The 26,426-nt window shown below is 45.6% G+C and overlaps 1 protein-coding gene across 1 annotated transcript; it reads left to right on the plus strand.

Annotated features, from left to right (window-relative positions):
• The first annotated feature begins 5,566 nt into the window (after nucleotides 1–5,566).
• LOC309328274 (bifunctional methylenetetrahydrofolate dehydrogenase/cyclohydrolase 2, mitochondrial-like) lies at nucleotides 5,567–26,426 on the plus strand. Its single transcript, XM_081838354.1, is given in 11 exon segments — nucleotides 5,567–5,754; nucleotides 7,554–7,606; nucleotides 7,782–7,786; nucleotides 7,788–7,825; nucleotides 12,464–12,648; nucleotides 13,963–14,085; nucleotides 16,831–16,983; nucleotides 17,929–18,036; nucleotides 18,710–18,802; nucleotides 21,796–21,921; nucleotides 25,437–26,426. Coding segments are annotated over 11 exon segments (1,170 nt in total). The 5' UTR covers nucleotides 5,567–5,581; the 3' UTR covers nucleotides 25,550–26,426.

The following is a 26,426-nucleotide window of genomic DNA, read 5'->3' on the forward strand; positions in this document are numbered from 1 at the left end:
TTAGTCACTGAGTAGTCATGAACTTCAATCACTTTTCTGAAGAACTCATTGGCATAAAAGAAGCTAGGTGCAAGCTTTCATTGATATACAGTATCAAACTAGTTGTCAATTCTCTCTGAGTGTTGAACATGTATCACTGAACTTAATAAATTCCTGTATAGTACTAGTGATCCACCTACCCGAGCTACGACACCTCAGGGTCTCAAATTGAGTGGGGCTCTTTTATAGCATTGCCACTTAAGGACCTTTTAACTAGAGATGCTGCAAACTGAGTTAAGTTTTGTATTCAGGTTATGGTCTCTGAGACTTTAATCCACCTGTTCCTTCTCCAAAAATCACCTGAAAATATTGTGCAGTAAGCTAAGGCTTTGCTAGCTGCAGATATTGAGAGACTTGTTCTGTCACTTAAAATGATCAAGGCTGGAACCAAGCCCATTATTTTATGCATGCGCAGAGATCATCTTTTATTTCCTAAAGCCTCAGTGGTTATGTCATGGATGGTGTTAAGTTGTGGGTGAACATATTAGACGACACAGCGATTCTTCAGACAGCTCTTGTTTATTCACAGGCCAGAACAGAACTGAACTGAAGGGTTCAGCCAACCTGCTTATATAGAGTTCAACTACAAAGCAACAGTAACAACTTTCTGTAACTATCCAATCACTGAACATCACTTTCAATTCCTTATTTGCATATGTGGACCTGAGTGAAAACTATCTACAGTATCCCCCTGCTGGCCCAGGGTGAGAACTTCAGTACATAACAGATGGGTTGGAGGCAGAGGAATGGGGGGAGGAACCAGCTGGGGAATCACCAAAGGAAGACGGCTCAGAGCCCCTGATGGTGGAACTATGATGAGTGTTCAGAGGGAGGAGAGTGGTGTCGGAAGCTGAAGAGGTAACAGGGTTTAGTGAGCAGGGAGAGTCTGTGGCAGACGGCAGTCCAGAATCAGAATCAGAATGGGAGGAGAGGCCAAGAGGCAGAGATGAGTCAGGTTGGTGTCTCTCCCTCCTGCTGTGACAAGCTCCCTTCCCACCTTGTCTCCCAGAACCAGAAGAGAATGAAGACGTTGGAGGAGAGATTAGTGATGTGCAGACCCAGTTTCCAATTGCTTGGGAAGGGGGAACCCTGGAGAGGGTAATTAGGCAGCTGGGGAGAGGAAGGGACCTTCAGTCCTTCACCTGCTTCATGGGGGCAAGACCTACTGGAGATGGGTTGCTGTGCCCATTAGGCCTGACACTCCTGTACAGATTGTGTTTTTGCTAATGAAGAGTTAACTCCAACATGCATGGGGTGATTTACTGCTAGCTCACTCCGGACACTTTATAGGTGTAGGATTTTGGCCTGCCAGTGGAAAAAAAATACTTCCCTTATGCTCTGCTCCAGCTAAGTTTTTAACTCCTGATCTCCACAACCATTTGATACCCTAGCACTCTCTGGGCATTCAAAAGGATAGCATGACTCAAACTTGGGGTGCCTCAATGTCCTTGCATGCATATCAGCTGTTTTGCAATGTTTCCCCGATGTTATTGCATGATTGCCATCACCTCCATAATGAGATGAGACTCCTTCCTCATTCAAGGAGATATTTATTATTTGGACCAAACCCCTGCCACTCAAAGTGACTTTCACATTATGGATTGGGGAACAAGCTACATGTGGTACCCTTCACAATGCCAAGTGAGTTGTCAGCATCCTTGAGATAAACAGTGCCAAAGTGATTATCCAAATAATTATGGTAAGCTGAACTGTGGCATACAAGTTGGAACAAAGCTGGGTGATTTTATCTGCAAAGAATTGTGTGATATTGTTCCAACAGGATGTAGACTACTTGTCTTTTGGTGAATCATTTTTACTAGCTAGTTAGAAATCCACCAGAAAAGCTCTGCCAGACACAATTTTGCTTAAGGAGCCGTAGTGCGGGAAGAAAAAATTATTTACCACCACTACCTCCTGGTGGTGGTTCTATGGCATGTCAGATTTTGCATAGGGATGCTCCTGGATGGACTATGCAGAATTAGATAAATTAACAGGGATTCGAAACCTGCGGGACCAGAGATTCTTAGACGAATGCAGTAAATATATGAACTATTTGAAAAGCAATTGTAATGAACAGATTACGCTAGTAGGACTGCAAGAAGTTCTGTAAGGAGGACTATTTGAAATACTGCAAGAAAGACTATGAAGAGAATTATTAGTTAATGATAATTAAGAGCAATAGGGACGTGGGTGGCGCTGTGGGTAAAACCTCAGCGCCTAGGACTTGCCAATCACATGGTCGGCGGTTCGAATCCCCGCGGCGGGGTGCGCTCCCGTCGTTCGGTCCCAGCACCTGCCAACCTAGCAGTTCGAAAGCACCCTCGGGTGCAAGTAGATAAATAGGGACCGCTTACCAGCGGGAAGGTAAACGGCGTTTCCGTGTGCTGCGCTGGCTCGACAGATGTAGCTTGTCACGCTGGCCACGTGACCTGGAGGTGTCTGCGGACAGCGCTGGTTCCCGGCCTCTAGAGTGAGATGAGCGCACAACCCTAGAGTCTGTCAAGACTGGCCCGTACAGGCAGGGGTACCTTTACCTTTAAGAGCAATAGAGAAATTAAGAAATGCAGAATAAGTGATAAAGAAGAGAAAATCTTTGAATTATGGTGCTGGAGGAGACTCTTGAGAGTCCCATGGACTGCAAGAAGATCAAACGTATCCATTCTGAAGGAAATCAGCCCTGAGTGCTCACTGGAAGGACAGATCGTGAAGCTGAGGCTCCAATACTTTGGCCACCTCATGAGAAGAGAAGACTCCCTGGAAAAAACCCTGATGTTGGGAAAGATGGAGGGCAGAAGGAGAAGGGGATGACAGAGGACGAGATGGTTGGACAGTGTTCTCGAAGTTACAAACATGAGTCTGACCAAACTGCAGGAGGCAGTGGAAGACAGGAGTGCCTGCCTGCTCTGGTCCATGGGGTCACAAAGAGTCGGACATGACTAAACGACTAAACAACAAAAACGGAAAATCATCAGAGGTGGTTGACGGAAGTCTAAAATAATGTATAAGATAGGAAGTTATGTTAAATGATTGTTGAAAATGATATGTAAAACCCCCCAATAAAAATGTATATAAAAAAGGGATGCTCCTGGAATAATGTGTGGATCAGTGTGTACGTATCCCTCAAATTGCTCAGTTCTTGAGAAGGCAGGGGAAGGCTTAGGCTTACTCACACTCTTAGAAGGTAGCCGAAGAACTGCCTTTCAAAAAACACTTCACTTCTTTCTTTATAGTCCAACTGGCCATGAGAACTATAAAGGTAAAGGGACACCTGACCATTAGGTCCAGTCGTGACCGACTCTGGGGTTGCGGCACTCATCTCGCTTTATTGGCCGAGGGAGCCGGCGTACAGCTTCTGGGTCATGTGGCCAGCATGACTAAGCCGCTTCTGGCGAACCAGAGCAGCGCACGGAAATGCCGTTTACCTTCCTGCCGGAGCGGTACCTATTTATCTACCTGCACTTCGACGTGCTTTTGAACTGCTAGGTTGGCAGGAACTGGGACCGAGCAATGAGAGCTCACCCCGTTGCGGGGATTCAAACCGCTGACCTTCTGATCGGCAAGTCCTAGGCTCTGTGGTTTAACCCACAGCGCCACCCTATTCTATATGAGACCTATACATGGACATTAAATATGTGGGCACAGATGCCCCTGCAGACAGGCACCTCTCCCCCACCCCAATACAATGTCCACGGGAGGGATAGATAGCAGGCCACCATGTCTCATTACTCGCAGGGGCATTTGCAGCCACATTTTGAACATCTGTGCACCACTCACAGGTCTTGTACACATCTGGGCACTACTTATATGTCAACCCACATTCTCCCCATTTGAATTAAGACTGGTGTAGTCTGTACCCACAGGAATCTGAATTTGCATATGAGGAGCAACTTCAGAAGGCATTCCCTTTTTCGATTGTCTATGCCTTCTAATTTGTTGATTCTATTATATGCACCTCGGCTTGCTTGTTTTCTAAAAGGAATTCCCCTCCCAAGAAGTGTGCAAAAGCACACAGTTAGGCAACTGTAAATTTGCTTGTTCGGTTTTTGGTTTTGTGAAAATCCAAGGAAAAGATAGATAGATCTCAAATCTCAGGGATCAAAAGCCGGTGGAGAATGTTCATCTGTTCAGGAGCACACAGGACACAGTAACAAGCACAGCTGAAAACAAAAAAAATGAAAGCATTGAGGAAGTAGTGGGCATTGAAAGGAGAGCAGCAGAAAGTGACAATTGATCCACTCACCCCAAAACCATTTTTTTGGGTTACGGACCACCGAAACCTGGAAGTACCGGAATGGGTTACTTCCGGGTTTTGGTGGTCAAACATGCGCAGAAGCACTAGATCACGCTTTGTGCATGTGCAGAAGCGCCAAATCCGTGCATGAGCAGACATGCCACTGCGGGTTGCGAACACTGCGGGTTGCGAACGTGCGGGTTGCACAGATCACGGTTCACAACCCGAGCGTCCACTGTAGCTTATTTAGCTTATATGTAAATCTGGCACTAGGGACGCGGGTGGCGCTGTGGGTTAAAGCACCGAGCCTAGGACTTGCTGATCAGAAGGTTGGCGGTTCGAATCCCCACGACGGGGTGAGCTCCCGTTGTTCTGTCCCTGCTCCTGCCAACCTAGCAGTTTGAAAGCACATCAAAGTGCAAGTAGATAAATAGGTACTGCTCCGGCGGGAAGGTAAACGGGATTTCCGTGCGCTGCTCTGGTTCGCCAGAAGCGGCTTAGTCATGCTGGCCACGTGACCCGGAAGCTGTACGCCGGCTCCCTCGGCCAATAAAGCGAGATGAGCGCCGCAACCCCAGAGTCGGCCACGACTGAACCTAATGGCCAGGGGTCCCTTTACCTTTACCTTTATAAATCTGGCACTGTTGATAGATACACAGAGATAGAGATAGAGAAAGAGAGAAAGAGAAAAATGGAGAGGTAGAGAGAGAAAGAAAGAAAGAAAGAGAGAGGTAGAGAGGTTGAGATACAGAAAGAAAGAGAGGTACAGAAAGAGAGAGAGAGAGAGAGAAAGAAAGAAAGAAAGAAAGAAATGGAGAGGTAGAGAGAAAGAAAGAGGTAGAGAGGTTGAGATACAGAAAGAAAGAGAGGTACAGAAAGAGAGAGAGAGAGAGAGAGAGAGAGAGAGAAAGAGAAAGAAAGAAAGAAAGAAAGAAAGAAATGGAGAGGTAGAGAGAGAGAAAGAGGTAGAGAGGTTGAGATACAGAAAGAAAGAGAGGTACAGATAGAAAGAGAGAGAGAGAGAGAAAGAGAGAGAGAGAGAAAGAGAGAGAGAGAAAGAAAGAAAGGGAAAAATAGAGAGACAGATCAGATCCCCTCCCTGACCCTTGCCTTCCTCCCTCTGAGCCACTCGGCTCGGCCTGCTGCCCAGCGCCCCTGTCCCTGTCCCTGTCCCTCCCTCGGCGGCGGCGGCGGCGGCGAGGCCTGCCTTTGGGCGGGCGCAGGGAGGAGCCAGAGGCGGAGCCGCCGCCCCGAAGCCGGCCGGCGACCCGGACCGGCGCGAGAGGCCGGCGACGTCCACGACCTTCGGATATGGCGGCGGCGGCGGCGGCGGCGGCGACCTGCGCCCCCGTTTGCCGCCGCCTCGTGCTGCTGCTGCTGCGGAGAAGGCGGCGCGGAGGCTCCCCGCGGCTGCCGTCGGCCGGCAAACGCCTCAGCAGCAGCAGCAGCAGCAGCAGCAGCAGCAGCAGCAGCGGCGTCGTCAGGTGCTGAGGGGAAGAGAAGGGCGCCTCTGTCGTGGGCGGCGGGGGCCGAGCGGGTCGTCGTCGGTGGGGCGGGGGGACCCGAGCACACCCCCCCCAGGTCGTTAAGTGGGGATATTGGGGTCAGGGCCGGCCCACCCCTGAGGCAAGGGGAGGCGGCGGCCTCAGGCGGCAGGAGTCGTAGGGGCGACAAGGCTCTCTTCCCGCTCTTTGGTGGTCCGCCTCAGGTGGGCTCCCCGCCTTGGAAGTTGCCCGCAGCCGCGGCCCAGATGACTGGCCGCGGGTCTTCCTCTCAGGGTTCGAGCTCATTGGGGATAAGGTCCCTTCAATGCCCCCCCCCTCAATAAAACATTTGAGGGAGCCGTGTGTCCCCCCCCAAAAAAAGTAGATGGGTTTTGCCACTCAAATGGCGTGCACATGCTGTGTTGTGTGATTGATTAAGTGAGGTGGAGCTTACCTGATTGGTTATGTGACTGATTATGCGGAGCAGAGATTACCTGATTGGTTATGTTGGGCGGAGCTTACCTGATTGATTATGCGATTGGTTATGTGGGGCGGAGCTTACCTGATTGGTTATGTGATTGATTATGCGGAGCAGAGCTTACCTGATTGGTTACGTGATTGGTTATGTGGGGCAGAGCTTACCTGATTGATTATGTGATTGATTATGCGGAGCAGAGCTTACCTGATTGGTTATGTGACTGATTATGTGGAGCAGAGCTTACCTGATTGGTTATGTGATTGATTATGTGGGCCGGAGCTTACCTGATTGGTTATGTGGGGGAGAGCTTACCTGATTGGTTATGTGGGGCGGAGCTTACCTGATTGGTTATTTGATTGGTTATGTGTGGCAGAGCGTACCTGATAGGTTATGTGATTGATTATGTGGGGCAGAGATTACCTGATTGGTTATGAGATTGATTATGCGGGGCAGAGCTTACCTGATTGGTTATGTGATTGGTAATGTGGGGCAGAGCTTACTTGATTGGTGTGATTGATTATGTGGGGCAGAGCTTACTTCGGCCTCCCCAATATTTTATTCAAGTTGACACCCCACGTTGGGCAAAAGATTCTTGTGTTGCAGATGTGTGTGTGTAATTTCTATTATTAAATATTTTTTTAAATCATGATTTAAATCGTAAATTTGATTTAAGTCAAATCCACCCTGATTTAACCCAAGCCATAATCCCTGGTTCAGATGTCACCCTCAGTTTGGGATTTGGGTTTGATTTTCCTGTGTGTGACTGGGGAGAGGCAAATCAGGTGAAGTGGGCTTGTTCATGTGTAAAGGACCATTGAATGCACTCCCAGCTTGTTTTCGGAAAGCCACTAGATCAGGCTTCCTCGACCTCAGCCCTCCAGATGTTTTTGGCCTACAACTCCCATGATCCCTAGCTAGCAGGACCAGAGGTCAGGGATGATGGGAATTGTAGTCTCAAAACATCTGGAGGGCCGAGGTTGAGGAAGCCTGCACTAGATGCTATAGGAGCAGCAATTCCCCCGAGCGATACATGTGTTGCACATTATGCATTTACTGTGCATTCTAATTAATTTGAAGCATGAGGGAGGCATCTTGAAGAAACATCACTTTCACGTGATGCAGTTCCTTTCCGTGAGGTTTTCTCATGGAAACAGTATTGACTTGATTGTCGGTAACTCTTTTAAGGCAAGAAGAGTGTAAACCATGCATGCAGCCTGCCTAGTTCTCCACCTGAATTCTGATATGGGCAGTAGCATCTCATAGTGGTGTGACACTGTATATTGGCTGTATGCATAACTCCATCCCTCTTCTTGCTTTAAAGGAGCACTGACCCTTCAAGGAAAATGAGGATGACCACATGCACAAGCAACATGGGTATGTGTAGTATTTGTAGAAAGAATATCAAGAGGTTAGAGAGGAGGGAGGGTAAACCAAGCAACCTAACAGTTGTAGTTCCCCATTTAAGAGAAGGGTTAAGGAGCGACGGCTATTGGACAAACGCCTATTTGCTGACGAGAACTCACTAATGTGCACATTTTATTTATTTTAGATATTTTTTTACCAACCTTCTGCCTCGTACCAAAATCACCCAAGGTAACATACATCCTAAAAAGGTTTTAAAAGAAGATAAATCAAATAAAATTAAAATAAGCAGGAACAGAACAACAGAAAATGACAACGAAAAGTTATAGGATCTGTTACTTTGAGCTGCTGTCTGTGTGGAGGACTGGAATGTGTGGCTTTTTGTTGGCTGTGAATTTTGGTTCCTGGTAATTTACATCTTTTGGGGATATTTTGCATTCTTTCTCAGAAGTTTTAATTTTGATTCCGACTAGCTTTCTCTTTGAATGTGGAAGGTGGCAAATTTGGGAAACCACATGAAGAGTTTGTCCTTGAGTCCAGGAACCAATGCTAAGAAGACAAGATGATTTATTTTTAAACTCCCTCACAAATTTTGGGAAGTCATTTTGTTGGAGGGAAAAGGCCTCACAGCGAAAGCTGTGATAACAAATGATTTAAACAACCCTTCTGTGTGCGTTTTTAGCTTTCTTATGCCATATACTTTTTCCAGTTTACCATAATTACCGGTAAATAACTTTCTCTCAAACATTCTCCCTACCAGTATCCTGAACTATTTATGGAAGTGGCTGTTGGGTTCTCAAGGCATATATCTGGGCACCACTGATTACAGGCTTCATGGACATGTTTTTCATCAGTCTCAGTTGGCTGGAGGAAAAAATCCTGCTTTAAATTTGGGTGCCTGTGTTGATGTCCAGATTATCACCACACCGGAGATACTAATGTTACAGAAAACAAGGATCAGCAGGTTGTAGTATTTTTTTCTTCCCATTAGTTATTTATTCATACCATACTTTTCAATATATTCCCCCATCACTTTAAAAACCAGTCTTCCCCCCCCCCCTTAATTTAAAAGTGGATTTGTCACGGAAACTTCCACTACACTCTTGACTCCCTCCTGCAAAATGAATTTGCTTCCCTAAAGAACCCAAGCATGATTACAGCAAACCATGTCTTTGCTAATGTCCTGGTACCTGCTCTGTCCAAGTGATAACCTGCAAATAGCTAAGGATTTTACCACTCATATCTCCCCATAGCAGCAGGAACCTGGGGGTGAGTAGATGGGGATGTACTGCTAAATCTCTGGCAATAGATCAGCAAAGGTTTTTGGCTCCCAGTAGTTTAGAATAGCAACAGCAAAAAGTCTTGATTTGGCTCCAATGGGACGTGGGTGGCGCTGTGGGTTAAACCCAATCAGAAGGTCGGTGGTTCGAATCCCCGCGACGGGGTGAGCTCCCGTTGCTCGGTCCCTGCTCCTGCCAACCTAGCAGTTTGAAAGCACGTCAAAGTGCAAGTAGAAAAATAGGTACCGCTCCGGTGGGAAGGTAAACGGCGTTTCCGTGCGCTGCTCTGGTTCGCCAGAAGCGGCTTAGTCATGCTGGCCACATGTACGCCAGCTGTACGCCGGCTCCCTCGGCCAATAAAGCGAGATGAGCACCGCAACCCCAGAGTCAGCCATGACTGGACCTAATGGTCAGGGGTCCCTTTACCCTTTACCTTTAACAGGAAAGTGTCTTCCTTTTATTCTTTTTGCTATGCATTCCCACTGCCTCTCCCTTTCCCTCCAATATGGCAAATTTAGAAAAGGGGTTGTAGGGAACTCATGAATTCAGGGAGAAGCCTAGTTGGGCCTAGTGTTCCACCAAAACAAAGAGTGGTTGAGAGCTAGGCTGCTCTTCAACCTGCCCAGTGCACTGTGGGAAAATCCCTGCATTGCTGATGATAGCAATGCTTTAGAACAGGCATAGGCAAACTCTGGCCCCCCAGAATTGGCCTCCACAGTCACTTAAGAACTCATTGTTAAAACCGTGTTTATGGAAGACAATCTTACTCGGCTACGAGGGATCGCCAAAGAAGAAGAGTAGTAAGACCACGATCCCTACAGCACCCTGGCATAGGGACTTGCATGAGAATTCTGAAGTTTCAGTTCTGTGTAGTTAGGCTCATGCTTCCAAGATAAAATAGGTCACGAGTGCTTTGGCCAACAGTAGATATGGTTGGAATAAAGTGTCTGGTGCTTGCTTAGGTGTTTCTGCACTGTTTGACCCCAACCCTGACATATTGGAAGCTTATTGGAAGCTTGGGGGGTGGGGGTGCCTAGGAGCCACTTTTCAACACACAGCCCAGTGATATTGTGCACCCTGTATGCAGGGCCGGATTTAGGTTTGATGAGGCCCTAAGCTAAACCACAGAGCCTAGGACTTGCCGATCAGAAAGTCGGCGGTTCGAATCCCCGCGACGGGGTGAGCTTCCATTGCTCGGTCCCTGCTCCTGCCAACCTAGCAGTTCGAAAGCACGTCAAAGTGCAAGTAGATAAATAGGTACCGCTCCGGCGGGAAGGTGAATGGCGTTTCCGTGTGCTACTCTGGTTCGCCAGAAGCGGCTTAGTCATGCTGGCCACATGACCCGGACGCTATACACCGGCTCCCTTGGCCACTAAAGCAAGATGAGCGACGCAACCCCAGAGTCGGTCACGACTGGACCTAATGGTCAGGGGTCCCTTTACCTTTAAGCTACTGAAGGTAATGGGGCTCTTTATATGTCCAGCTGTCCTTTGTCAACTACAAATTGCCTCTGTTTTTTGTGTTGAATATATGAAATCAATCAGTAGGCATAAGACTAAGGGTATCTTAGTCTATGCTGCCTGATCATCAGTCTACAAGCACTCTTTAATATTAGATAACAGGTGCAACAGCTTGACCCACGTTCAACTGTGCTGCCCTGCAGTCTACAGCTGCATGCTACATATTGCTGTGCAACCATGCAGAATGTAGGCACCCTATATATAGAAATGAGTGAACCAGTGATATTTTTGGGAGGAGGCTAGCAGGCGGGGCCCATTACTTACATCATAGGTGCCTACACATTACAAAACGCTGTTGCTGTAGGTAAGTTTTACTTTATTTGTTTTTTATCTTTTATTTTGGAAATGTACATCCAGTGTTTTTTTTCCTTTTAATTTTTTGTGGGGCCCTAAGCTATAGCTTGTTTAGCGTATACGCAAATCCAGCACTGAGGACAAGTCATGTCTTGCACATTGCTCATGCCTCAAGAAAGCTGCAAAAATCAAGGCAGTGATGATAGAGACTTTGCATATAATAGCCAACTTTCATTCTGGGAAAAGTTATGGAAAGAGGAAATAAAACTGCATGTTGTTCGTTGAAAGAAAATTATATGAAAATGATGTATCACTGGTATTTAACACCAAGTAAAATTGCTAAAATGTACAAAACAAGTTCTAAACTTTGTTAGAAATGTAAAGAGAAAGGGCATATTTTAGGGAGCAGGCTAGCAGGCAGGGCCCATTACTTACATCGTAGGAGCCTACACAACACAAAACACGGTTGCTGTATGTGGGGTTTTTTCCCTTTAAGTTTTTTGGGGGCTCCTAAGAGAGTGGGGCCCTAAGCTATAGCTTGTTTAGCTTATATGTAAATCCAGCACTACCTGTATGGGAGACGCTGTTATTGGCTATCGAGGAAGGAAGGGTTGTTCAGCCAGTGCAGTTTCCATGCATTGCAAGTGGGGGGGGGGGGAAGGATGGTAATACAATAAGGCATGAGATCCCTTCTTCCTTGATTAGCTCTGGAGGAGGATCGGAAGGTTTGCACCCCTAGTTGGAGGAACAGAGTGCAATTTTAGGTTGGATGTTAATGTTCAAAGTTTCTGAGGTGAGGATTTTTGTAAGGATTTTCGAGAGCATCAACTCTGGCTATATGCCTTTTTGATCAGTCATATTGGAACAGGATGCCACGCTGTTTCATAAGGGTTTGTATCATCAAACTCCCTCTGGGATACTGAAACTCTTCTGGCTTGAGGTCAGAGTGATACAGCTTGGTTCCACATTCTGTATTATGAGCTGTGTGTTTCCTTCCTGGGGTTTGTCTGTTGCTCTCGGTGTCGTGTGCTTTGCTGCAGAATTTGTGGATTGATTCACTGTGACTGACTGGAAGGAGATGCATGCAAATGTCTGGCTTTCCCTCTGTTTCAATATGGCAGCCATGTTGTGTTTGTGCTGCACCCCCGTAACAGCTCTTGTGTGTTTTGTTATGCCCTACACAGCACTTTAGGGACGCGGGTGGCACTGTGGGTTAAACCACAGAGCCTAGGACTTGCCGACCAGAAGGTTGGCGGTTCGAATCCCCGCGACGGGGTGAGCTCCCGTTGCTCGATCCCTACTCCTGCCAACCTAGCAGTTCGAAAGCACGTCAAAGTGCAAATAGATAAATAGGTACCGCTCCGACGGGAAGGTAAACAACGTTTCCGTGCGCTGCTCTGGTTCGCCAGAAGTGGTTTAGTCATGCTGGCCACATGACCCGGAAGCTGTACACCGGCTCCCTTGGCCTCTAAAGCAAGATGAGTGCTGCAACCCCAGAGTCGGCCACGACTGGACCTAATGGTCAGGGGTCCCTTTACCTTTACACAGCACTTTCTCAAATTCCCAAACCTGTCCACTGATCCAAACAGGTTGGTGATCCCTGTCCTAGGTGCGGTAGCCATATTGTGCTCATGCCATTTATACGCAGGTTAAAGTGTTATAATGGCAACGTTTATTAATGCACACTTTAGGACGACATATTTGCCAAGCGGTAAAATGTTGGCCTTAAAACTTTAGCCTTTTAACGATTCGTTTTTATCCTTTGTATTTTATAGTACCGAAGCAACTATTATCTCAGGGAAAAAGCTGGCTGCCCAGGTCTGCGAGGAGATACGAAAGGATGTAGACTCCTGGCTTGCCCTTGGGAACAAGAGGCCTCATCTCACCGTTGTTTTAGTAGGGGACAACCCAGCCAGTCACACGTATGTGAGAAATAAAGTAAAAGCAGCAGCAGCCGTAGGTATGCCTTTTTCCTCAAACAGTTTTCAAACAGTTGGCAACTTTCTGGACACAATGCGTGTTTCCTTTCAGAGGCTGCATTCCCCGGGAGGTAATCTCCATGCTGGCAGAGGGCAGAATTTGTGGCAACAACAACAACAACAACAACAACAACAACAACAACAACAACAACAATAATAATTTATTTATACCCCGCCACTCTGGGCGGCTTCCAACTGAATATTAAAAACAATACAGCATCAGACATTAAAAACTTCCCTAAACAGGGCCGCCTTCAGTTGTCTTTTAAAAGTAAAATCGTTGTTTATGGCCTTGACACCTGCTGGGAGCTCTGCCAGTCTCTCTACTCCCCTTCCTACCCCCATTCCCATCTCTCCATTTTGGCTCCCCACTGTTCCCCATTACCGTATTTTTCGCCCTATAGGAAGCACCAGACGATAAGACACACCTAGTTTGGGGGGGAGGAAACAAGAAGAAAAAAATTCTGAACCCCAGAAGCCAGAACAGCAAGAGGGATCTGGCTTCTGGGATAGCCTCTTGCTGTTCTGGCTTCGGGGACAGCCTGTGAAGCTTCTACAGGGCAGTGAGGTGAAGGCACCCCATTGCCCTGCGGAGGCTTTGCACAGCCATCCCCAAGCTAGAACAGTGAGACGGAGCACTGTTCTGGCTTTGGGCTTAGCCGCCCGGCCTGCATTCGCTCCATACTTCCCTTTTTAGAAGGGGAAAACTGCGTCCCATAGAGCGAAAAATACGGAAATTAACAAATTTTGGAACTGATGACTTGCAGAAGGCTCCTCCTCCAGGGCCAGACTTTGGTAATATGGCTCCCTGAGCGAGGACAAAATCGGGCAACCCCTCCCCCCCGCCCTCAAATATTTCTTATTTGTGTTCCCCCTTGCCCACCCCTCTCTTTTCCCATCCAGGCTCCCCACCCTGAGGCTCATTGCAAGGTTCTTTTTCCCAGGCTACTGCATCTCTCTCTGTCTCTCTGTCTCTGTCTCTCTGTTGCTCTCTCTCTTTCTCTCTCTCTCTCTTTCACATACACACACAGAGATACATTACAGAAGAGTGATCTTGAGAGCTAGAGAAGGCTTGTAGCATCCCCATGGCTGTGGGTTCCTCACCCACTATCTGTAAGGGAAAATATATTTAAAAAATAAATAAACCATTAAATACTGAGTGTGAATTTATTTTAGTATTCTAATTAAAAATGCTACCAATAGATAGAATTGCACAATCTGAATTTTGTTGCATGTGACTAAACGGAACCAATGTTTTTTCTGATGATATTGTTTGCTTCCTCTTTTTACTTTAGGCATTTGTAGTGAAATAATACTGAGGCCCAACGATATTTCTCAGGAAGAACTTTTAGATCTGACTGGCAGATTAAACAAGGATCCAAGAGTCAGTGGTATCTTAGTCCAGTTACCTCTGCCAGGTAATGTTATTTTATACAATGTCACAAAGTTGGGTGGTTTTGAGGAATAAATGAGATAAAATCAAGCGCACTTAACTTGATATAAACCTTGCAATGAGAGAAAGGGTTTATAAATAACCAAACTATTCAGTACATTGACCGTATTGGTAAAGCCACTCCCGAATTTAGGAGGGGGGGGTGTTGCGAGTTCACGACCCTGCCCACACTCTCGCGGGGCTGGCGCCAGCCCCGCGGCATCAGGGGATTCCCATTACTATTCATCTCCTGCAGCGTCAGCCAATCGGCTGGCGGCAGGGGCGGGCCGACCTAGGGGCACTTAAGGTCGGGGAAGCCCCTGGCTCGCCCCTTTCTCTCCTCTACAGCAGCTGCGATTTCCCACCCACCCGCCCTTTAGGTTTTGCATTCGGACTTTGCTATGGGCTTCGGCTGGTCGCCGCAAGGGGCCTGGTAGGAGTTTTTCCATTTGGCTAATTGGCTGGAATTTTGAAGCCACTTGGTTTTTTCGCCTACCTCGTAGCAACGTCACAACTCCTTGGTCTTGGCGGTTAGGCATTGGCCGGGGTATTGTCATGCAAATGAGATCGGGGGGGAGGAACGCCATCACCTCCCCCAAATCTTGAAGGGTAGTTCGTTAAAGGACTCCGAGGGGCGTTGCCTCGTCCGAAACCTACGGAGGCTAGGGCCTAAAGCGCGCTCCCGAGCGGTAACCCCTCGGGGAGCGCCTAGGGATGTGCATCTCGGGGGCTCCCCCTGCTGGTGTTTAACCCTTCCCGGTTAGACCGGATAGTCTGTTAGGGCCAATGCCTAAGCCAATACCGCTCTTACCTGTAATCAATAAATTGTGGCCATTTTTCGCCCATTAACCTAAATTTCTGGTGTCCGGTGTCTTTATTTACTCCTTCTGTGGGAGGGGGCGGGAATAGCCACGCAATTATTTTTCCAACATACAGTGGGGGCCATATTTTCAATACCACTTTTTATTAATGTGCTTGCAGGCTAGAATGCTGATTTTATTCAGCCAAATCAACCCTGGCGATCAATGGGGTGACAGTTGTCGCACCCAGATCGCCCTCACATCCACCCTGTCACCCCCCCAACTGTATTACCTGGGTTATGAAGGTGCCCTAAAGACATTAAAGCAAAGATTATGGGATAATGCACACAGTGACTTGCGATCTCGATCACACGCAGTCTGTAGTCCGTTGGCAGTAGGAGTACAATATGGGCATGTCTTTAAGTTAACATCTTACATTAAAAACCTGACAGTACCAAATTATCGAAGGCTTTTCACCAAAGCCAGACTAAACGTCTTTCCTTCTGCAACGTTGGTTGGCAGGTTGAGAGGAGTTCCCTACCAGGACAGACTTTGCTTGTGTGCTCAAGACATCGATTCCATAAAACATATTTTGTTGCACTGTGCAAAATATGAGCAAGCCAGGGCTGAACTGATATTACCTTTGCTGGTACCTTTCCCGGGAAAATCAGAGTCTCACTATGTCAGGTTCCTATTGGAAGACCGGACAAACGCTAGAACATTAGCAGTAGCAAAGTTTTTATCGGTGGTTGCAAGAACCAATGATCCCTATATTCTGAACAAAATGCTTGTTTAACCTGGAAGTAGGCTGTATGAATAGTGTATTGCTTTGTAACGATTTGTTGGGTCACTGGACCGTAATAAAGATTGATGATGATGATTTTATTCACCTGCTTGCAGTTTCTACCCTAGAACTATTTGGTTCAAATTACAGTATACATTTCATAAATAAATGAGAATGAAAGATTGACCACATGGTGGCAGTGTAACATAAACTGAACCAGGCTCAGCACTGTTCGTTGACTCTTTGCACCATAGACAAACTTAAAACTTGTGTGGTGAATGCAGGTTAGGCTGTGCTCTTATGTACTGCAGAGAGCAAAGGCAAAGCTATGAATTCTTGTGACATGTCCATGGAGGTAGCTCTAAAGACAAGCTTTAAAGCCTCAGCAGTATTGCTCAGAGCATCAGTTGCCAACTTGATGTTTGCAAGGGCAGTCGACGTGTGGATAACAATGTGTAATAGAAAAGGAAGCTTGGTTATCAAACTTAATCCATTCCAGGAGTCCGTTCGACTACTGAAACCTTTCAAAAACCAAGGCACGGCTTCCAGTTGGCTGCAGGAGCTTCCTGCACTCAACTGGAAGCTGTGTCGGATGTTCGGCTTCCAAAAAACGTTCGCAAACCGGAACAGTTCCTTACAGGTTTGCGGCGTTCGGGAGCCAATTTGTTTGGGAGCCAAGCTGTTCGACTACCAAGGTACAGTGGTGCCCCGCAAGACGAACGTCTTGCAAGACGGAAAACCCGCTAGACGAAAGGGTTTCTGTTTTGGAGGCGCTTTGCAAACGAATTTCCCTATGGGCTTGCTTCGCAAGACGAAATGTCTTGTGAGTTCCTGCAGGTTTCCCCCCTTCCCCCCCTTTTCCTAAGCCGCTAAGCCGCTTATCAGCTGATCGCTAAAAGCCGCTAAACCACTAATAGCGCTAATCCGCTAAGCTGTCAATGGGCTTGCTTCGCAAGACGAAAAAACCGCTATACGAAGAGCCTCACGGAACAGATTAATTTCGTCTTGCGAGGCACCACTGGACCACTGTAATGGTCAATATATCCTAGAAACATCCTTATGCTCAACACTGTTTGTTATCCACTGAACATAAAGCCCATCAGACAAGTTCCAAATAACAAAAAGGACATGAAACCGTATTTTCCAGGTCACATTGATGAAAGAACTGTGTGTAACACTGTTGCCCCTGAAAAGGATGTGGATGGATTTCATATTTTCAATATAGGACAACTGTGTCTTGACCAACCTTCTGTTATACCTGCCACTGCTGCTGCTGTCTGGGAAATAATAAAAAGAACAGGTAAGAGAAATGAGGTATTTCAGAGAAATATGGGGGATCAAGTTATACGATCCTATGGTGCTTAAATCCTAAATGAAATTGTTGTTTAGTTGTTTAGTCGTGTCCGACTCTTCGTGACCCCATGGACCAGAGCACGCCAGGCACTTCTGTCTTCCACTGCCTCCCGCAGTTTGGTCAAACTCATGTTTGTAGCTTCGAGAACACTGTCCAACCATCTCGTCCTCTGTCGTCCCCTTCTCCTTGTGCCCATTTTCCCTAAAGTCGACCAAAATTTCCTTTCCACGGCTTTCCCCAATTCCATACAGATAGCAAAACAAAGTAAAAACAAAGCAAGTTATAGTTACATAAGGAACACTTAACTATGGTACCCTACCACAGTTTTTATGCTAGAAAAAGAACAAATGTTTCCAAAAGGAAAATGATGTATGATAGCTAGATCTGGTTTTACTGGTGCAGACTTTGTCCTATCTCAATGACTGCCACTCGCCACATGAACCAAACTGGACTCTGCATGTGGCATTCAAGGAGGTACAGAGAGTGGCAACATGAGAACTTTTTAGTGGTAGCTCCCAGATTATGGGACATTATGGGACATCACTATCTACTTTTAGGTGCCAGGCAAAAAATGTTCTTTTTTACCCAGACCTTCTTTACCCAAGCCCTTAATTTGGAGAGTTTCAGATATTTGTGCCCTCTTTCAACTGGTGGGGTGCGTTAGACCTGCCTTTTATATGTATGGATTTCTTAAAGGTTTTATTCTGTTTTGACACTATGCTGGTTTTAATCTTCGTACTATTTTGTTAGACATTTTGGGTTATGTTTTGTAAAGAAAAGCCACTAATCACAATTCATAATAATCTAACATTTCAAATCTGTACGATCAAAAGCCTTTCATTCCATAGGAATGAGTCACTCTCTTCGATATTATTTTTCTCGTTCTGAAAGGAATACAAACATTTGGAAGAAACGTCGTTGTCGTTGGGAGATCAAAGAATGTTGGAATGCCTATTTCAATGCTTTTGCATACCGACGGAGGACATGAAAGGCCCGGAGGTATGTTGAATAACATTCTGTTTTGTTGAAACCCTCAGCACAGAGAAAAGGGAAGGTGGAAAGGAAGAAAAAATAGTTTGTAAGCATCTGAATGCATAACAGGATTTAGAATGTCTGATTTTCAAAATAATGTTTTAGATCCTTAGCTGTTAGGGACATAACCCATTTTGCTATTTGTATACTCTTACCTGCCCATATAGTATGATGAATGCCAGCTGTTCTTAACAGAATCTGCTGGACATTTGGCACTGAGTAATTTTGACCTTCCAAACTGTGATCATTTGGACTACTCTAGAGTTTGAGTTTGAGATAAGATGAGGATATTTTCGGATGTCAGTGTTTCTTTTTAATGTCTGTATGGAAAAAGAAGGCCATGGTTACAAAGTTCTCTTGCATTGATTTCAGTGGGCCTTGCACAGAATAATTTTCCAGTGGATTGTGCCAAAAGTGCATTCCAGAATGAAAACCTTGTGTGATAAGACATTTGTATTGCTTTTGAGGCTTCCAGAAATAGAATTTATTTTACAGGGCCTGATACCGTACTTCCAAAATAATGGCAAACTAAAGAAAGTGCTGTAAACATTGTGCTAACACTAGGATGATCATTTCAATCACAACTGCATTGCAGTTTTGTAAGTGATCAGTAATTGGGACTAATACATATGTATTTCAGGTGATGCTACAGTTACAATTGCTCACAGATATACACCCAAAGATCAGCTGAAGATCCACACGCAGCTTGCTGATATTGTAATAGTTGCTGCAGGTAATGTAGCACTGTCAATGTTTTAAAATACAATAAAATTCAAATATACACACACATCCCGCTTTACAAATGTTCATTATGGAAAAATTCTCATGTCCAAATATCAGGAATTAGTACCCAAACCTTGCCATACACACAGCAGTTTCATATATCTGCCGAGGAATGCAAGGAACAGGGAGCGATTGAGCAAATAAGAGAGCATTTCTTCTAGGTGTTCCCAAGGGTTTGTTTGGTCTTTTTGCTTTTGGGTGAGGGTGTGGTAGGGAACGTCAGGAGCTTGTCCTACACTCGAGTAGGACCCTGGCAGAGACACATGCCCGACTGGCATGTTCTCTCCCTCCTGGTCTTTTGTTTGGGAGATTCAAAAGCTTTCTTCAGCCCGAACATCACAGCAACCGATGCCAACAGACACCGGGACACTTAGGGATCCGCAGAGTGTTTGCAGTTTGCGTAACAGACCTCAGCAACACAGCATTTTGGCTAATCTACTTTAAAGGTAAAGGGTAAAGGGACCCCTGACCATTAGGTCCAGTCGTGGCTGACTCTGGGGTTGCGGTGCTCATCTCGCTTTATTGGCCAAGGGAGCCGGTGTACAGCTTCTGAGTCATGTGGCCAGCATGACTAAGCCGCTTCTGGCGAACCAGAGCAGTGCACGGAAACGCCGTTTACCTTCCCCCCGGAGTGGTACCTATTTATCTACTTGCACTTTGACGTGCTTTCGAACTGCTAGGTTGGCTGGAGCAGGGACCAAGCAACAGGAGCTCACCCCGTTGCGGGGACTCGAACCGCTGACCTTCTGATCAGCAAGTCCTAGGCTCTGTGGTTTAACCCACAGCGCCACCCGCGTCCCTCTTTATTTATGCATCTACTTTATTTACTTTATTTACATATAAATACACACGGAGAACTGCAACATGGCTCCCTCTCCCTCTAGCATCAGACAGCAAAGAAAGAACAAAGGACAATAGTCCCACTTCATGAAACACAGTAACACAAACATCCTGTCTCCGTCACTGTGGAGTCAAAACATACACCGTTATGTGATAGACAACAATCCCATGACTGCAATCACAGAGCCGGAATTCTAACAGGGAACACATTAGAGAATTTCCCATAGGAATCAGTTGCAATCATCGACTCGTATGCGAACCCTTGCCTAGTTAACAATTTCCAAGAAATGCATTATGTTTTGTAAGTGGGGCCTGTGTGTCGTAGGTCTGAAAGTCACTATTATGTTGTCTCTGTGACCACAAACTTAGCATGTTTCATGCTTGTGCCGCAATAAAGTGAAAATTACATACAATGTGGATTTTATGGGGGCAAGCTATGGCGCAGGCTCACTTTTGCACTGAAGAGTTCACATTTTCACTAGCAGCTATTTATGCAAAGCGGCCCAGCATTTACTTAACTTGCCTAGAATTTGGCAAGAGCTTGGGAACAATGGCATTTTAGGAATAAAAAAATTCAGTCAGAGTGTCTAGCATTTACAAGAATAGTACAGAATTAATAAATAGGGAGATGGAAAACTTTGGTCCTGGGTTCTACCGTCCTTATATCCAAATTACAGCCAGGTTTACAGTTGCAGTATTGGAATTGTAAAAATGCTGTATTTATTATGCAATAGGTTTAAGTTATATAAGCAAGAGGTTTTATTTTGAAATCCTTGGGGGTGAGGAGGAGGTGATAGCTCATGGTAGCCCAAAATGTCTGTGGAAAAAAATCAACCTCAAACTTAGAAATGCCTTAATTGCCTAATTACAGCTGAGTATTTGCAGAATTCTTGGTACGCCAATATAATTATAGGCCTGTTTAATTCTACAAATACCAACATTTTCTGAGTATTACTTTTCCCCTCCTCTGACATTGTCACTGCTTTGCCCTTCCTCCAGAGGTAATTCTGTAATTCTTCTTCATAACTTGCCCTTGAAGGTTGTAGTGGCAGTACTGGCCTTCTTTGCTATTCTGCTAGTCTATAAGGTTCAATGGACCTTATGGTTTCTAAATACAGTGGTACCTCAGGTTAAGTACTTAATTCGTTCCAGAAGTCCGTACTTAACCTGAAACTGTTCTTAACCTGAAGCACCACTTTAGCTAATGGGTCCTCCTGCTGCTGCCGCGCCACCAGAACATGATTTCTGTTCTCATCCTGAAGCAAAGTTCTTAACCCAAGGTACTATTTCTGGGTTAGCGGAGTCTGTAACCTGAAGTGTATGTAACCCGAGGTACCACTGTATTTGTTTCCAGCCATGCACAATGCTATAAACACACCACTACATACCCTCCCAACATTTCTCTGATGACAATAGTGATGTCCTGTTCAAATAACAACAACAACAACAACAACAACAACAACAACAACAACAACTCACCTGACTGAGTTGCCCCAGCCACTTTGGGCAGCTTCCAACATATATTAAAACATAATAAAGCATTAAACATTTAAAAAACTTCCCTATACAGGGCTGTCTTCAGATGTCTTCTAAAGCAGAGGCCAGCAAACTTTTTCAGCAGGGGGCCGGTCCACTGTCCCTCAGACCTTGTGGGGGGCCGGACTATATTTTGAAGGGGAAGAGATGAACCAATTCCTATGCCCCACAAATCACCCAGAGATGCGTTTTAAATAAAAGCACACATTCTACTCATGTAAAAACACCAGGCAGGCCCCAGAAATCACCCAGAGATGCGTTTTAAATAAAAGGACATATTCTACTCATGTAAAAACACGCTGATTCCCGGACCGTCCGCTTGCCGTATTTAGAAAGCGATTGGGCCGGATCCGGCCCCCGGACCTTAGTTTGCCTACCCATGTTCTAAAGGCTCATCTCCTTGGCTCGCATAACCATAACATCTATCATTTCTCCAATGAAACTATGGACATAATGACTGAGGTATTAGTATCCCTCATCAGATATAAAGTGCTTAAAAGCTTAAGAATTCACATTTCTCCCCCCCCCCTCAGGATCTGTGAATCCTAATTGGATTGGTGGTTTCAGGTGTCCCAAAGCTGATTACTTCTGATATGGTTAAAGAAGGGGCAGCAGTGATCGATGTCGGGATCAACCATATCCACGATCCTCTCACAGGAAAGACCAACTTAGTGGGGGATGTGGACTTTGAAGGTAAGTAAAATGGCAGTGGGGTTTTTTTTTGGGGGGGGTAGGAATCTGTTCCAGTTACAACTGCTCTTGAAGCAGGGAGTTTAAATAACACATTATTTTTCCCTTAGCCAAAAGAGAAATATTAAGAGCCATACTGAAAGTTAACCCGCATATTTAGGGGAATTGGACACCCTAGAGAATCTGAAGGGTGCTTTACCCAGCTATTTCCTTGTGTAACTTTTGAGAAAGTTCATCTCATGGGGCTTATCAGTACTTCCATTTTCTCTTGCAATTTTCTTTTATGTTAAGCATTTTAATAGTGTTGTGTGTGTGCATATATTCATATGATTAAAACATTAACCAACAGTGTTCTGCTAATATAGTTCTTTCACACACAAAAAAAAACCCTTAGTTGTTGTTTAGTCGTTTAGTCGTGTCCGGCTCTTCGTGACCCCATGGACCAGAGCACGCCAGGCACTTCTGTCTTCCACTGTCTCCCGCAGTTTGGTCAGACTCATGTTTGTAGCTTCGAGAACACTGTCCAACCATCTCGTCCTCTGTCGTCCCCTTCTCCTTGTGCCCTCAATCTTTCCCAACATCAGGGTCTTTTCCAGGGAGTCTTCTCTTCTCATGAGGTGGCCAAAGTATTGGAGCCTCAGCTTCATGATCTGTCCTTCCAGTGAGCACTCAGGGCTAATTTCCTTAAGAATGGATGCGTTTGATCTTCTTGCAGTCCATGGGACTCTCAAGAGTCTTCTCCAGCACCATAATTCAAAAGCATCAATTCTTCGGCGATCAGCCTTCTTGATGGTCCAGCTCTCACTTCCATACATCACTACTGGGAAAACCATGGCTTTAACTATACGGACCTTTGTTGGCAAGGTAATGTCTCTGCTTTTTAAGATGCTGTCTAGGTTTGCCATCGCCTTTCTCCCAAGGAGCAGGCGTCTATTAATTTCGTGCCTGCTGTCACCATCTGCAGTGATCATGGAGCCCAAGAAAGTAAAATCTCTCACTGCCTCCATTTCTTCCTCTTCTATTTGCCAGGAGGTGATGGGCCCAGTGGCCATGATCTTCGTTTTTTTGATGTTGAGCTTCAGACCATATTTTGCTCTCTCCTCTTTCACCCTCATTAAAAGGTTCTTTAATTCCTCCTCACTTTCTGCCATCAAGGTTGTGTCATCTGCATATCTGAGGTTGTTGATATTTCTTCTGGCAATCTTAATTCCGGCTTGGGATTCATCCAGCCCAGCCTTTCGCATGATGAATTCTGCATATGTTAAATAAGCAGGGAGATAATGTACAGCCTTGCCGTACTCCTTTCCCAATTTTGAACCAATCAGTTGTTCCATATCCAGTTCTAACTGTAGCTTCTTGTCCCACATAGAGATTTCTCAGGAGACAGATGAGGTGATCAGGTTTGTGTCCCAGGTTTGTTCAAAGAACTATGTATTTTCTCCTTGCTTGGCTCTTGCTAACTAAAGGGAGATGAGTATTCTGGGCTAATATATCCTATTTGGCCTGAAGTTCTCCACTTTAAAAAAGCCCCAAAAATGAGGGCTTCCAAAGCTGAGGATCCAGTTTTTCAAGGATGGATTTTGTTGCTTTTAGAAGCTGAAAAAACATTGAAAGTACTGAAGGCATTGCAAAATGTTGATACTGTTCCACCAAGTTTAGCTGTATTTAGAGAATTAAAGCACACCACCTAAAATAGATGCTTTGATGTACCGTATTTTTCGCTCCATAAGACGCACTTTTTCCCTCCTAAAAAGGGGAAATGTGTGTGCGTCTTATGGACCGAATGCAGGGGGGAGGCAGGCAGGAAAAGCCCCCAAGAGCCGCACACAAGCTCAGTGCAGCTCTTGCGGGCTTTTCCCCAGGAGGGAGAAGGGACTGACGTGGATGGATCCCACTCGCTGTCTTGGCTTCTTTGCTCTTTGGGGCCGGGGGGGGGGAACCCGGGCTTCCCCCCAGCAGCCGCGAGAAGCTCTGGGGCTTCTTGATTTCCCCCTCTAAAAACTAGGTGCGCCTTATGGTCCGGTGTGCCTTACGGAGCAAAAAATACGGTATTTGTGGGCAACCTTCCCTAAACTTGATTTGGAACGGACCCTTCTAAAATGGCCTCACATTGACACTTTTCAGATCAGGCCTAAATTACACTATCAGCTCAGACCTGTTCCAGTCTCCAGGTCTTGTATTCCCATAAATTTCAATGAAAACATGACAGTTGCTTGAGAAACAACAAACCTTTAGCTTTTCCCACCTCCTTGTGACGTCCCCCCCCCCCCACCGAGAACAGGAGTTATGCTTTCAAGATTTATGAGCGTCCCTCAATTTCTTCTGAAATAAACATGGCTTTACTTTTAGGACTGGAGTAAACAACTTAGCACTAATAAATTCTTGTTCTCAGTGTATACCGTACTTTTTGCTTCATAAGACACACTTTTTTCCTCCTAAAAAGTAAGGGGAAATGTCTGTGCATCTTATGGAGCGAATGCACTGGGTGACAGAGGGATCCCTCGGCTACTGCTGCAGTCGCGAGCTGAAGGATGCCTCCGCAGCCGGAGCCATGGCTCCCGTCCGTCGCTTGCTGTGAAGCCAGCAGAGCAAGAGCCGCTGCGCGGCTATCGCTCTTGCTCTGCTGGCTTCACCGATAGAGATAGCTGCGCCTCTTGTTCTGCTGGCTTCCCAGCAAAGTGGGATGAGGGACAGAAGCCCTTACACGGAGCCTCTTCCATCCCTCATCCCGCTTTGCTGGGAAGCCAGCAGAACAAGAGCCGCTGCGCAGCTATCGCTCTTGCTCTGCTGGCTTCACAGCGAAGTGGGAGGAGGGACGGACGGGAGCAAGCAAAGCGAGAGCCGCTTACGGTACATGGCTTCTGTTCTGCTTTGTGCAGGTCTCACTTTGCCTGCCCATCCCTCCTCCCGCCTCACTGTAAAGCAAGCAAAGCACCTGTCCCAGTGTCTCCTCCTCCTCCTCTTTTACAGCAAGGCGGGAGGAGGGATGGGCAAGCAAAGTGAGAGCTGCGCAAAGCAGAACAGAAGCCATGTACCATAAGCGGCTCTCGCTTTTCTTGCTTTAAAGCAAGCAAAGCGAGATCCGCTTACATGCTCTGTGCACAATATTTTTTCCTTGCTTTCCCCCTCTAAAAACTAGGTGTGTCTTATGGTCAGGTGCGTCTTGTGGAGTAAAAAATACGGTAGATTTGGGGAGGGGGGGGGGTGGAGACTGATTTGGCCAAGGCCTCATAATGAATCTGTAACAAAGGAAGACTTCAACCCATCTTCGGAGTTGATTCGCAGATATCAACTGCGATTAAGCTTATGAAATAATAAATTTGATTGTCAGACTCTAAAATCCTGGGATTGGAAAAAAACCATTTTGAAATGTATTGCCTATTGGCCTCTGTATTAATAATTTGACCGGCAAATAGAAATGTTGTTCCTCACACTGTTGTTTGTGGGCTGCTTTGTTTGATGACCAGCATATTAACTTAAGTTTTATTTGCATTTTCTATTGCTCCCCCCATTCCCAGAGGTAAAGAAGAAAGCTGGTTTCATCACGCCTGTCCCAGGAGGTGTAGGACCAATGACAGTTGCTATGCTTTTGAAGAATACATTAATTGCGGCCAAGAAGCTTATTTATTAAGATCTATGAATTCAAGCCATTCTATTTATTGATACATATACATTTATTTTTCTTACAAATATATTTATTTCTAAATTGTATTTATTCATGTCAGAATATGGACAATGGGTTTCTTTGCATACTTACAAAAATGTTTATTACTTCTGCTGCTGAATATGCACCTACTCTCTTCATGTCCGGATGTGTGTGGTTTCTCTATGTAATTCCAGTCAAAGCACCTGGTCCAAGTTTGAGGTGTGCGGTTTTTGCAAAACACCCCTCGCCAATGCGAGTCTCTTTTGCAACAGAAAAGGAGATTTGGGCCTGAGCTTTAACTGCATGCCACACTCTAGCCAAGGACAATAAAGGGCTCATACTTTTAACTACATTATGCATGGGGGGGGGGGGACTCCCAGAACCCAGTATGCTCGATAGAAATAAATCAGGAATTTATCTCTGAAAAGCCAGGTATCGATAACTAAACATGTAAGAAAACGCTAAAAACAAAGTGAATTGTGTGTGATTTTTGAAAGCATGCTTAGTACTGTAATCCCAAGTCAGAGGTGAAAAAGTCATTCCAAAGGGAGTTAATTTCATTGCAGTCTGCTTCTATGTCTAGTATTGCCCTCGCGTCCCAAAACACAGTATCAGTATCATTCCTATTTAGATTAATAGATGTGAGCTGACCAATTTCATTCTCATTGAAGAAGCATCATTTCCGTCAAGAAGGGACAGGACAACTTCTGTAAAATTAATTGATTCTGTATTGGAGAATTCAAAATATTTTTAAAAGGACTACGTTATTGATCATCAACTTAAAAAAAATATCCTTCTGAATTGTATTTCCATTCCAGTGAACTGTAATATTAAAACAATACCCATGATTGCTGAAACTGAA

This window comes from Podarcis erhardii (assembly GCF_964252035.2).
Source record: "Podarcis erhardii genome assembly, chromosome: 13".
Taxonomy (NCBI): domain Eukaryota; kingdom Metazoa; phylum Chordata; class Lepidosauria; order Squamata; family Lacertidae; genus Podarcis; species Podarcis erhardii.